We start from the raw sequence: 12,595 nt of genomic DNA on the forward strand, positions 1-12,595 counted from the left end.
CTGCTAAATGTTGCACCGTGATACCTCTCAGTGACGTAGCAGGAGGACTGAACATCCCACAATGCAACGCGGTCAGACGAATTTCTTCCTCATCAACACATGGCCTGTGCTTGCTAATATTTTTCTTGTTAAACCTAAGGATAGCGGCAATTTCTGAGTGTGTTTCCATTTTCATTCTCCTACCAAATGAAGGTTAAAGTCCTCTCGAGGAACCCGGATGATTACGTCCGGGAGACCAAACTAGATATTCAACGTGGTGAGTGGTACATCTTAATCTCGTAGAGGCTAAACAGCGTGCTAGTGCTAGCCAGTTTTTCCTCAGCAAACATCGTCCACACATAGTCTGTTAATGTAAATAAAGCTCGTCGAATTTCGTCATTCTACAAATCTGGATATTGTTACACGAAAGCCAATGCGAACTATATTTGGAGAAACTGTCGTTGTCTGCAAGCTTCGATATAAAATAGCAAATAGGATGCATTTCGAACATGTGCACGTAACTATAGTTAACAGCTAAGTTATACCATTGGCATCGGACCAGCAGCCATTTAAGGTCACTGAATGGAAATTGTGAATGAGGCTACAGCATGTGTGCAGCAATAATATGTAACTTAAGTGTGTTTGAATTACTCCAGATGAATAAGACCACTGTACATTCATAAGCACATGGAATGTCATGTTGAATGCAATCTACTGTATTTCTATTCAGCTAAATTGCTTACATTGAAGCACACGAATATCATCTTTTAGCCAACTAAGATGTCATTTTACAGTTCATTAAGAAGTGACTACTCTCTGTTGTTAGTCCCCAGAAACTATGACCCGACGCTCCATCCGTTTGAGGTGAGCAGAGAGTACACCCGGGCCCTGAATGCCACCAAGCTTGAGAGGGTGTTTGCCAAGCCTTTCTTGGCCTCTCTGGATGGACACAGAGACGGGGTGAACTGCATGGCCAAGCACACCACGAGCCTCTCCACCCTGCTCTCTGGCTCCTGCGATGGGGAGGTAACTACCTGCCAAAGTCTAAATACATTACCTCAGCCAGTAACGTCCCACGCTACGCTCTTGGAACCTGTGACGCTGTACGCACAATACTGTAAAATGTATGCACTCATTGTTTAATTCGATCCTTAGGTGAAGGTGTGGAATCTGACCAAACGGGAATGTGTCCGCACTCTCCAAGCACACGAAGGTTTTGTCCGTGGAATGGTCATCCGCTACTGTGGAACCTCCTTCTTCACGGTGACCGCTACCCTTCAACACCTGAGAAGAGTTTTCTGAATTGTTGGTCTTTTTTTTTTATTAGCTGACCTCTAATACAGCTTCTGTATTTCTTTCTTGGCACGTAACAGGTTGGTGACGACAAAACAATCAAGCATTGGAAAATGAAGGCACCTGGTTACGGAGAGGAAGAGGAGCCACTCAACACTATTCTGGGCAAGGTGGGATCAGTGGGAACATTTTCTTTAGTATTATCAAAGACAGTTGTGGTTATATCGGGATAATGAAATGGTCTTTAGGTGACCATGACATCAAAGGGTAAGTGAAATATCACATTTCCATTGTTTCCAAATGATTCTTGTCCTTTGCAGACCGTCTTCACCGGACTAGACCACCACCAGAAGGATGATGTGTTCGCAACATGTGGCCAGCAGGTGGACATCTGGGACGAGCAGAGGAGCAGCCCAATCCGCTCGTTCACTTGGGGCTTAGACAGCTTCAGCGCTGTCCGCTTCAACCCCGTGGAGGTGAGTCACCATGCGTCCGCCACACTCAGACGGGCCGCCACAGAGACACAGGAGAACACTTGAGCGTTTGTCCATGTCCTAACTCCCAACAAAGTGGTTATTTTGTAGTTATTTAGATCAGCCACCCTGCTGATATCTTTTTAAAGTGTATCGGTTTATGTCTTTCCACAGACTGAACTACTTGCAAGCTGTGCCTCTGACAGAAGTATAGTACTGTATGACATGAGAGAATCGGCTCCACTTAAAAAGGTAGGGTCGACCATTCAGTTGCTGCAAGAATGAACCTTTCTCTTCCTCCATTCCTTTACATTATGATTTCTATCCACAGGTTATCATGACAATGAGGAGCAACACATTGTGCTGGAACCCTATGGAAGCCTATTACTTCACATGTTCCAATGAAGACTACAAGTGAGTGGAATATTGTTCCAGTGATTCACATGATTATTGCATATATGTTGGCACTAAATCAGCTTCAGCTGAAGGAATGTACAAATTTAAATTCCTGCTCTAATGCACCGTCCCATTGTTATGGTTTTGCTGGTGCGCTTTCCAGTAACACGCAGTTTGGCTAACGGGGCTGATTTTGTGCCTTTGTCTGGTCAGCCTCTACACATACGACATGAGGTACCTGGACCGGCCAATCACAGTGCACATGGACCACGTCTCTGCGGTGCTGGATGTTGACTATTCTCCGACTGGGAAGGAGTTTGTGTCTGCCAGCTTTGACAAAACCGTCCGCATCTTCCCCAAGGACGGTGGCCACAGCAGGTTAGCATGACCCCAAACACCAGCTTAAGAAAACCGTTACCGTGTGTGTTTACTGGGATTTATTACTGGTCCATAATCAAGCACCATTTCTGTTCTTCTGACTGAACCACAGTAGAGTGAGCAGTATAAGTATTCTTGGTGTTAGTAGCTATGAAGTTTATTTACTTTATTCTATAGATATTTGTGCGGGTGGCACATGTAGCCAGGCAGCAAATAGACAAGTTTTCATTTGATGTTTAGTTTGAGCGTGGACTGTTGAAAAGACTTGAACACACTGAATCTCTGCAAATGCCACGAGGAGCACTGAGGAGACAGTTTCTCTGTTTTTAACAGATGATCCATGTCATGTGCTACTGTCAGGACACAAGGACAGCTTGAGCAAATAAGACATGAAGTTATTTTTTATTAAAGTTGCCAACTGTAGCTTTAATGGAGCGGAGCCATCGCTCATGTTAATAGTACCAACATGACGAGCCAAAATGTCTGCTTTGAAAAAGGCCTATCCTGTGTATTCTAACACTTGATCTTGTATACCTGCTTGTTTGTCCAACAGCAAACGAACGCAATGCATTGCCTTATTTTTATATCTCGTTTTTTTTCTGTTTAGGGAAGTCTACCACACCAAACGCATGCAGCATGTCATCTGCATAAAGTGGTCGGCAGACAACAAATACATCCTGAGCGGCTCCGACGAAATGAACATCCGACTGTGGAAAGCCAACGCAGCTGAGAAACTAGGAGTGGTGAGTCCCGCCTCTACATCGCTCCTGCTTTATCATATCTGCAGCTTCAATTGATCACATATCTAAGGCATCTTGCTGCTTCTTGATGAGCAAGAAGTGTGTAACTGCTACCAATCAACAGCTGTATCCCCCCCCCCCCCCCCCCCCCCCCGCTGTCAGCTGATCTTGTTTTATGAGTTAGCTGCATTCCTCGACACAGCCGTGGCCCCGGGCCCACTTCAGCAGGGTGAGAGCGGGCGACTGTGCCAGGAGCAGCGCTGCTACCGTTGCCAAGTGCCCTGATGGATGCTGACTTAGTGTAGAATCACTCTCATTAAGTACAATGTACCAATTGGCACGGTTGCTCTTTGTGGCGGGCGGAAGTCTGAAAAAAAACCCTTTAATGACAAATCATCAATGGAAGATCCAGCTAAAGCAGCGGTTCCCAAACATTTTAGGCCGCGCACCCCCTTCTACATCCCGACCGGGTTCGCGCACCCCCCCCCCCCTTAATAAAAAAAAAAAAAAGAAGCAACAGAGCCTTTTAAGCCTTCATAGCCGCATAAGAATCGGACCAATGAGAGAACAGTTTGCTCGCGCGTGGCATTTGTTTACAAGATTTAGTCCGCTGTTAAATGTTGCAGTGTGAACACAAACCGAACAAAGGAGCAACTGCAACAAAGCAAACGAACTGAAGGTGTGAAAACGCCCTGAAACACTGCAACAAAGTTTCAATATCTTTCAGTGACACAAGGCGTCACTTTTAAAGAGCAATACGGATGCGAGCACACACGCACAGGCTCAGAGGCAGATTATCACATTTAATTTACAATTAATGAGCGACTAATGCAGCCAGGATGTCTTCGGACAAAGCATCGATGCGGCGCGACACAGTGTTGTTGGACACCGGGATCATGTCCAACTTTTTTGCTTCTTTCTCCCCAATCATACATTCCACCATCTCTCTGGCAGCTGGCAAGCTCACGTCTTCAGTGATTGTGTGCGGTAGCCCCTTTCTCGCTATTCTGTAACCAGATATGAAGCCCGTAGTGCGTCATTTATAGACCCAACACATGAATGAGACTCCAGTTGTTTTTGGCTGTTTTGTAACTCCTCCAATTTCGATATAAACAATGTAAGGGGCTTTTGACTTGCACTGGCATGCTTGGTGTTCAGGTGGCGACGTAAATAAGAGCTTCAGACTGTTAGCCAGAACCTCACTGCACACCACGCACTGTGGCTTTGGGGAATCTGCGTTGCCAATCCAAGTGAAGCCCAGACACACATACTTTTCATCATATTTCCTCTTTTTTTCCCAGTCTGATGCTCACCCTCGTTTCCTCTTTTTCACCTTGACTCGATGGGCCGATGTGCTCCCGATTTGTCTGTGCTATCCCTTCCTCCTTTCCGGTCTCCGTCTCATCTTCCTCTGACTCTGGCTCGATTTCTTCTCCCGGTCTCTCCCCAACGCACCTCTCCGTTCCCCTCGCCTCCGATTCCTCTCTCTCTCTCTCTGTCCCGCTCTTCTTTTACGACTGATAGCTTCAGATGTCCCACCTGACAGTTTTTAAATTAAAATTACATTTTTTTTAATATTTAATATTATTACACTTTTCCTCTCGCGCACCCCCTAGAGGCAGCTCGCGCACCCCCAGGGGTGCGCGCACCCCACTTTGGGAATCCCTGAGCTAAAGGATAACTCTCTGCTGACGCTTTATATCTTGTGATGTGTGTATTGCAAGCAGAAGCGACGGCCTTAATGTTACGTTAAGCTCAACTGTCAGATATAGATCCCATGAGATGCTGGGGAAGTGTCCCAATGCTCAATAATATAGATCCATGCCATCTCCAACAGCCATCTTTCATCTTTCATCCCTAAACGGATTCACCCTCGCTGATTCTCTTAATGCAGCTCCAGAGTGGAAAATTGGCCCGCTTTTGGCACTTGTTTTACTGTCACTGTGTAAGGGAAGATTTATCTGCAAGCTTTGCACTTAAAGAGATCAGACAAGGGCTGCTCCTATCAGCAGTTTGGATCGGTCAATCACTTAAAGCGGGCCACTCGGAACATAATGAAGCATCAACAATCAAGTTGTACTGAAGGGGTCTTTAATTATCAAGAAATGCTGAATCAAGGATTTGTCTGCGTCGGGTTCAGGACGTCTCCATCAGCAGCTGCACGTTTATGTATATATATTTTTCTCGTACATATGAACACAGTGGCCTTTGACTCCAGTGTAAATTAGAACCCTTTTGGATTTTAGGCCGAGACCCAAAACAGGTTGAATTGGAGATGTGCCTCTCTTGATCCATATTAAAGTATTTACAGTTTGATGAAAGAGGCCTTGTATTATAGCATGCAAACAACTCCACACTCGACAAGCGAGGAAAGATTTGGTGCTACTGCAGTTAATGAGTTACAAAGGACATACCCAGAGACGGGGATTCTGCTTTATAGTTATATAACATTGTAAGTTTGTTACAAAGTTCATTTGAAATAATAAGAGGCCTGAGAGGTAACAACCTGTCTACAGTGAAAGCAGCGCTGCTTCAATCCTCCATCAGTGTGTTCTCTCTTTAAGTGTGCAGCCCCAGCACTGCTGTGTGCTCACCCGGGTCAGAAGCCGATACACACTCAATGTAGTTCCACACAGAAACAGAAGGAAGAAGACTGTGAGCCCTAAAAAGACACTTGCGTGAGACTCGAGCCGCCACGCTGCTGGTGTAGGCGGCTGTGTTGATTATTTAAGATAGAAGTGTATCTGCTCCTCAGACACAAGTGAGCTGAGCGAGAGGAATGCTGCTGAAGTGTGTGGCTATATATATATATATATATATATATAAATATTTTTTTATCCTTTCATAATTCTTCCTTCTTGTCAAAACCTGTTGCTTCATTACCCACAATGCAACTTGACTAGCGGCAGTTCGGCTGGAGATTCAGGGGTGTACAGCTCCACCCCCTCCAGATTTGTTTCTGCAATTTTCAAACTTGTAGTACCGCTGCTTCAAACACTTAATCTGAAACAGAATACAAACTATTATTATTACTATTAACATCCATCACAGTTTACCAACTGACTTCCTGGTTCAACTTTGACTTACTTCACTGATGTTTAGTTTTACGCTTGTCCTCTGTAAGACGGGTTATGACCAACATGCTGAGCGTGGTTAAGGAGAGGAAGGAAGGAAGGAATTAACCATGACTTGCATGTCGTTCACAGAGTCCAGAGCGGTAGGACGACAGTTTCTACTTGCACCTCGTTGTCGCCTGGTCAACTTTTAGATGGGATCTTACAGCCATCGTACCAACGGCGTTTAGCAAGCTGTGTGTGTGTGGGATCAGCATCTAACGGCACTTCTCCAGAAAATTGAATCTGAGACAAATCTTTGCTTTTAATTAGAATAAAAGCCTTTGAGGAGGGAGTCGCCGGTGGGTTTTATTGGGGAAGACGGAGAGGGAGCGACGTTGTTGCGCTGGTGTCGGCACTTTTTAACAGACATTGATTCCCTTTTGAACGGGCACACCGTCGAGCTGAGGTTACTGCTTACTGTGCCGGCCAACATTTTATGATGTACAGGCAGCGCACCGTAACCGTCGGTGATTCATCAAACGCCCCACCTGAGCTGACTGCAGACGACTTCCTGTGGTCAGCAGCAAACCCCGCGCTCACGATCGCCTCCTGGAAATACTCATTACTGGAATTGAGGCTTTTGGGGAAACGCCTCTCTCACCCTGGGAAACCAAGGGGCTATAAATGAGATGATTCATGTTCACGCTATAGCTTTAAATGCAACGGTTACTGACTGTAACAAGGCAGCTGACTCAGAAATGCAGCGTTGGCAAGAGTCGTCCTCTGGTGCCTGATCTGATCTGGAGCAGACGCCTCGGAAAGAGATGCTCACCACTTGAAAAAACAGCGGCATTTGTTCAGTGCAAGTTGAAATGCTCAAAAATTCATCAGGATATCTTGTGGCCAAATGAAGTATGACGAATGAGAAGTCCGTTAGCTTAGCTTAGCACAAAGAGTGGAAACGGAAGCAGCTATTCTGGTTCTATCCAAGGGCCTATCAGCACTTTTTAAGCCGGACGGACGCTGTTCGGATTAAACCCAGGTTTTTTTTTACCCCGAATTGGACACTTCAGACCAATTTTACAATTCAGCCGAATTTCTGCCAGATCAGGTTCCTTTGATGTGCGGTTTGAGCAGTTCCAGGGTTCTGTCTCCCACGTGACTGATGTCAAAAGATCCCTTCGAACTGTCGTTAGATTGTTTTGATACTGTTTGGTCAGTAGTTTTAAAGTACGTTCAGAGAAACGCACAGCAGAACTTTTCGCGTGGTGAGATGAAATGCAAAGTCAATGAAAAATGAACTTTCAGTCTTTTAGGACAATGTTGATGAGACTTCCAGGTGCTCAAGAAAAATTTCAGTTTTTACAATTCCTTGACAACCGGACAAATTGAAGATGATGTGAGCAAAAGCTCCAGAACACCGACTAAATATATCTTTGTGGCAAGATGATTCTGTCTACTGCTGTCTCCAAGGTCACTAATAGGATGGTGTTTACTTTAGAGGACTTCTGCTCAGAGAGCAGGGTGTCCACTAGTCTCATTTATTTTGTCACCTGACTTTGTCTTGTTCTTCTTCTTGTCTTCTCCATTTTGTCTTTTTTTTTTCCCCAATTGTTTCTGCCCGACTCATCCTCCCTTGTGTCCCTCAGCTGGCCCCCAGAGAGAGGGAGGCCACCAACTACAGTCAGAAGCTGAAGGAGAAGTTCCAGCACTACCCGCAGATCAGACGCATCGCTCATCACCGACATCTGCCCAAGAGCCTCTACCACCAGACCAAGGAGCTGAGGGTCATGAAAGAGGCTCGCCGCAGGAAGTACGTGTTATATTTTCCTTTTTTATTTTATTTTTTAAAAGCGAGCCATTTTATCTGAAAGAATGGTCACGACGCATTCTCTGTGGTCCACGTAGAGATGATGGTGACTTGGGCTGCTGCCAAGCTAGGTCTGACCTACGCAGTCCCACCAGCCTAATGGAAACTGTCACTGATGGGCCGGCCTCCTATGACATGGGCTCAATAGCCCTTACGTACTCATTTACAGCTTGTATGGTGGATTGATTGTTCCAGTTTGCCCTGCCGTCCGGTGATTCATAGCTAGTGGCTGGTTTTTATTTTATTTTCTAATTACTGGCGGTACGGTGACACGTCACTCCTGTGTTTGGGCTGTAAATGATTTACTGTCCATGCTTTATGCAGTTATTTTCAGGGTACATCGGCGTAGTGGTTGACGTAGGTGTTAGGTCAACAGTCTCATATTCACTCACTTCCTCCCTTCTCCTCTCTGTTTGCTCATCTCTCTCTCTCTCCTGAATATTCCCACCGGCAGTTTGTTCACGGCTCTTCTTCCTTTTTTTTTCTTTTCCAGGGAGAGGAATGTCCGCAAGCACAGCAAGCCGGGAAGTGTTCCTGTGGTGACTGAGAGGGAGAAACACGTTGTGACCGTGGTCAAATAGGCAGAGCCGGAGGAGAGAGCGGAACACCGAAGAGGCCCGCCGACGAGAGATGAGGTGGAGCACCCCCCCCCCCCCCCCCCAAGATCACACCCACATGGTGTTCAGACTGCTTTCACTTTAGAGTGGGGAGGAAAAAACGTTTGAATTTGCATGTTGTGGAAAGGACAAGTGACAAGTTCTGCATCGTTTGAAGCCCAAGGACACGGACTGTAAATATGGACAAACATTAACTCTTGTGAAACTTTCTCTCCACCACTAAGGCAAAGACCGGCTGTACTTTTCACCCTGCAGTGACGCATCTGTTTTGGTCTTTTATTTTAGTGAAGAGTTTGCATTCTTCATCACATATTTTTACGAAATTACGAACCGATTAAATTGATCCTGTGTTTAAAGAATGTCATGTGACTTGGTACATACTTGCAACGAAATGTGTTCCCTGCTGTTTCAATAGTCTTTTTCTTCAATGAAGTTCCGGACACGTGCTACAGTGGGTTATTTAAACTACCAGAGATGGCATAAAAGGTTTCAGTATGCTTCAAAAGTCTCGCCGTCTGACATCTTCTACAGGATAAAGTGTTGGTTATGAATGGCCACACTCAACATAAAGGCCTGTTGGAAAGCTTGATGTCATAGCCTCATCCTGGCTGTATCTATGATCGGTCTGTCTTTGTGATAATCGTAGAAACTGTCCCAATGTTCGACACATTGGGACAGTCCTCTTAATGTTGTCCTTCAAATCCCATCAACACCGCAGCCTGAAATTGGAGAAATGTAATAAAGGGTTGAAGTCATCACGAAGCGCCGGTGGAAAGATTATTTTTGGTGTAATCAAAGATCGTGGCATCTAGATCTGTCTGGGTGATGCAAACAATTGTTTCAGTGACAGTGTCTAACAAACCTTTTCATAATCGATTGATCTACCAATCGGTTATTTTCTCTATTTTATTTATCAATCATTTGGTCTGTAAAATGTCAGGTAGTAAAGAAAAAAGTTCGTCACAAGTTCCTGCAGACGTCCATTTCCAATCCGACATTCACATTAAATAAACTGTTTACTGAGTTTACGATTATTTTTGGTTGCCATTTGTGCTTGAAATGAAAATTTATTTTTAACTAAAAATAAAAAAGTCCTCAGTGGAGTGCATCAACACATCTGACCGGCCTTGTGTGTGTGAGACAATTTGAACCACAACATCTCTCACAACAGCCAGTGTGTGCGCGCGCGCTGCACGGGCACCGCTGCCGCACACCTGCAGTAACACTCATTGTCACTAGTCATGTTCTCTATTTATCTCGCAGCGCTCATGATCTGCTTATGAAATATGCATCACGCGCCTGCCGGTACGGTTGCCGCTCCAGCTGCGCGCGCGCGGCTTCTCCAGTCCGCGTTTTGGTCTAATCTACATGTTTCCATCGCTCCGCCTCCTCTTCCTATCTGGATTGTTTCCCCTCCCTCTCTCACACACGCGCTCTCTCTCTCTTCCCCCTCCCCTATCGCTCTCTCTCTCTCATTGCATCCATTTTTGTGCATTTAAGAAATCTCCAAGAATTACCAACCTGGAGGAAAGCGAGCTAACCAGAGTGACACAGAGGAGGGTTAGGGACCCCAAACGAAAACAAACAAGGACGGACCGGGCATCTTTGATATCCCACCATGCGAGTAAAGGCTTTCTAAAGGATGGCAGCGATGGGGTAGACAGGATTTACCATGACTGCAAAATAAAAGGCAAGAGTTGACGTTTTTTTATCCTCTACTTTACTTTTCTTTTTGAAATCCCTGGATGGATGGAGGCTTGTGTTTGGAATACCTGAAGGTTGTAGCCTCTACAGCCTGTGCTCTGCCTTCATTTTAAGGGCATCTATTTCTAATCCTGAGCCTTCTCTGTTTGAGAAATGTCCATGTGTAAAAAAATATATAAATATCTGGCGTTTCAAACCGGGAAGCGGCTCGAACATCGCGATTTCCCTCAGTTTGCAGGCGAAGCTCATCCGGCTTCAGCGTGTTTGATAGCCCCATTATGACCACTCCATAGACGGGGACGGAGCCTGTGATTCATATTTTTTAGGCTTATTTCTGCAGCACGGTGCAGTGTGTGCACGATAGGCTAACCCCCTGTAACCGAGGTGCCATGCCGCCTGTAAACCGCTGTGACTCCAGCCAATCCGACCGCCAATTTGAGAAATTTGACGGCATGAAATGTAGCAACAAAAAAACAAATTTCGCCCAGAATGCAGCTGGTTGACGTTTTTTTTTTTTAAATTGTAGCCACTGTGTGTAAAAGATGTCTGCTCCACACGGGCCCCGGGGCGGCCCTGGCCCTGCTGCTGCTGCTGCTGCCTCAGCGGCCGGCGCCATGCCGGAGATGCCGGACCTCAGCCACCTCACCGAGGATGAGAGGAAGATCATCCTCGGTGTCATGGACCGACAGAAGACGGAGGAAGCAAAGGAGCAGTCAATGTTAAAGTGAGTAAAAAGCGGAGATGGTGGAGGAGGGTTGGGGTGGGAGGCTGTTTGGTGGTGGCGGTGAACCACCCGGGTGTTTGTGGGTTTGTTATTACAGTGGCACATTTCTGTAACCGTCTCTCGGCGAGAGAGCCTACTGGTGGGTCGTGGTGCCTCTTGACAGCCAAGCTAGAGCCTCAACAGTCGTCTACTAGCCGGCAGGAACTGAGGGGAGATGAGCCGTTCCCTCGGTCCTGGTTATCGCCTCTCTCGGCTCCTACTTTATTTGAATGGCTGAGTATCGTTTTTATAATGCGGCATACACCTCCGACCTCATTCCCCCCTTTTCTGTCGGAGCCGTAGCTCTACTACTATGATGGGCTGGGTTAGCAGCAACGGGCGCCATTTTCACGTAAAAAGCACGCCGAATTGCTTAACCTTTCCCCACGAGCGTCACCGAGATTACACAATGTGACACTGGAAAGATCATTTCAGGTGTCCTTTGTGGCAATGGCGCACGCGGGGCGTGTGTGCTTTTTCAACGTTAAAGTCTCGGTAGATCCTTGTCACTCCCCCCCCCCTTCCCTCCCTCCTCTTGTGTACAGATGTCGCTCGGAGCTGTTTCAGCACCACGGCGCTGTCCACTGTAGGGTTTGACTTTTTAAGGTGGACCGGACTGTTTCCGCAATCATCTCTTTAACCTTTGCTGTGTTGAGCCATAACTGCTTTATGGTGGGATATTACACTCTATTTTATTGGTCATAAAAACACACGCACGCACACACACACTCAGTTGATGTATTGTTAATTAAGTATTTGGCTTGACGTTATTAGGACGATAGGGGTTTCAGGGTGGGTGGCCTTAAATGTTTCCATCCTGTTGATTTACTTCTAGTTTTCCTCCCTCAATGAAAATAATGCACATGCTCACAGACCAGGCGACATTGTATATTGACTATTTGTGTTTGAATGCAGCACAGATTTTGGGCTACATCTTAGGTGACACCTGATGAGGGAATCTATCAAAATTCCTGCCAGAGACCTCTGTCAGGTTCACTGTGGCTGTGTGCCACTATCAGTTTTTTAAAATTACTATTATTATATGATATCATTTTTTGTTTAGAGGCTTTAGAGCTGTTTTCCACCCATCATCCGGTAAGCATTTGCTGCTATGGCAGCATTCCTAATGGGGAGAAAGTTCTGCAATCCCTACGTGATTCATGTACTCCAAGACACGGCTACCTCAGCCGCTGTGGAGCGTGCTGTGTGAATCATCCCCCTCCCCCACCCCCCCATAGCTGAGTATATTTGCTATTTCTCTTTCTCTGAGGTAAAGGGGATTGTCGGTTTGAGTCACTCTTAGTCTGATAGTGATGTCAAAGCCTT

General features: G+C 45.9%; 2 protein-coding genes across 2 annotated transcripts in view; both read left to right on the plus strand.

Annotated features, from left to right (window-relative positions):
- Positions 1 to 83: 83 nt before the first annotated feature.
- Positions 84 to 9,913, plus strand: dcaf13 (ddb1 and cul4 associated factor 13). The gene is made up of 11 exons (XM_079274994.1): positions 84 to 256; positions 806 to 1,005; positions 1,135 to 1,242; positions 1,353 to 1,442; positions 1,593 to 1,748; positions 1,920 to 1,997; positions 2,077 to 2,159; positions 2,355 to 2,519; positions 3,127 to 3,262; positions 7,965 to 8,128; positions 8,679 to 9,913. The coding sequence occupies exons 1-11, from the start codon at positions 187 to 189 to the stop codon at positions 8,764 to 8,766; spliced, it is 1,338 nt and encodes a 445-aa protein (XP_079131120.1). The 5' UTR covers positions 84 to 186; the 3' UTR covers positions 8,767 to 9,913.
- A 1,135-nt stretch (positions 9,914 to 11,048) lies between these two features.
- Positions 11,049 to 12,595, plus strand: part of rims2a (regulating synaptic membrane exocytosis 2a) — a gene marked incomplete at its 5' end in the record, with an annotated part of 131,941 nt that continues 130,394 nt past the window's right edge. Inside the window, 1 exon segment of the mRNA XM_079275630.1 lies at positions 11,049 to 11,230. Within this exon segment, the coding sequence (XP_079131756.1) occupies positions 11,049 to 11,230 (182 nt within the window).

Source organism: Melanostigma gelatinosum (assembly GCF_949748355.1).
Source record: "Melanostigma gelatinosum genome assembly, chromosome: 9".
Classification (NCBI taxonomy): domain Eukaryota; kingdom Metazoa; phylum Chordata; class Actinopteri; order Perciformes; family Zoarcidae; genus Melanostigma; species Melanostigma gelatinosum.

Excerpts from the sequence above, each read along its gene's own strand:
- dcaf13 (XM_079274994.1), top strand. The coding sequence starts at position 187 with ATGAAGGTTAAAGTCCTCTCGAGGAACCCGGATGATTACGTCCGGGAG. Across the intron at positions 1,006-1,134 it reads CTGGCTCCTGCGATGGGGAG|GTGAAGGTGTGGAATCTGAC; the intron begins GTAACTACCTGC and ends TTCGATCCTTAG. Across the intron at positions 1,998-2,076 it reads AATCGGCTCCACTTAAAAAG|GTTATCATGACAATGAGGAG; the intron begins GTAGGGTCGACC and ends TTCTATCCACAG.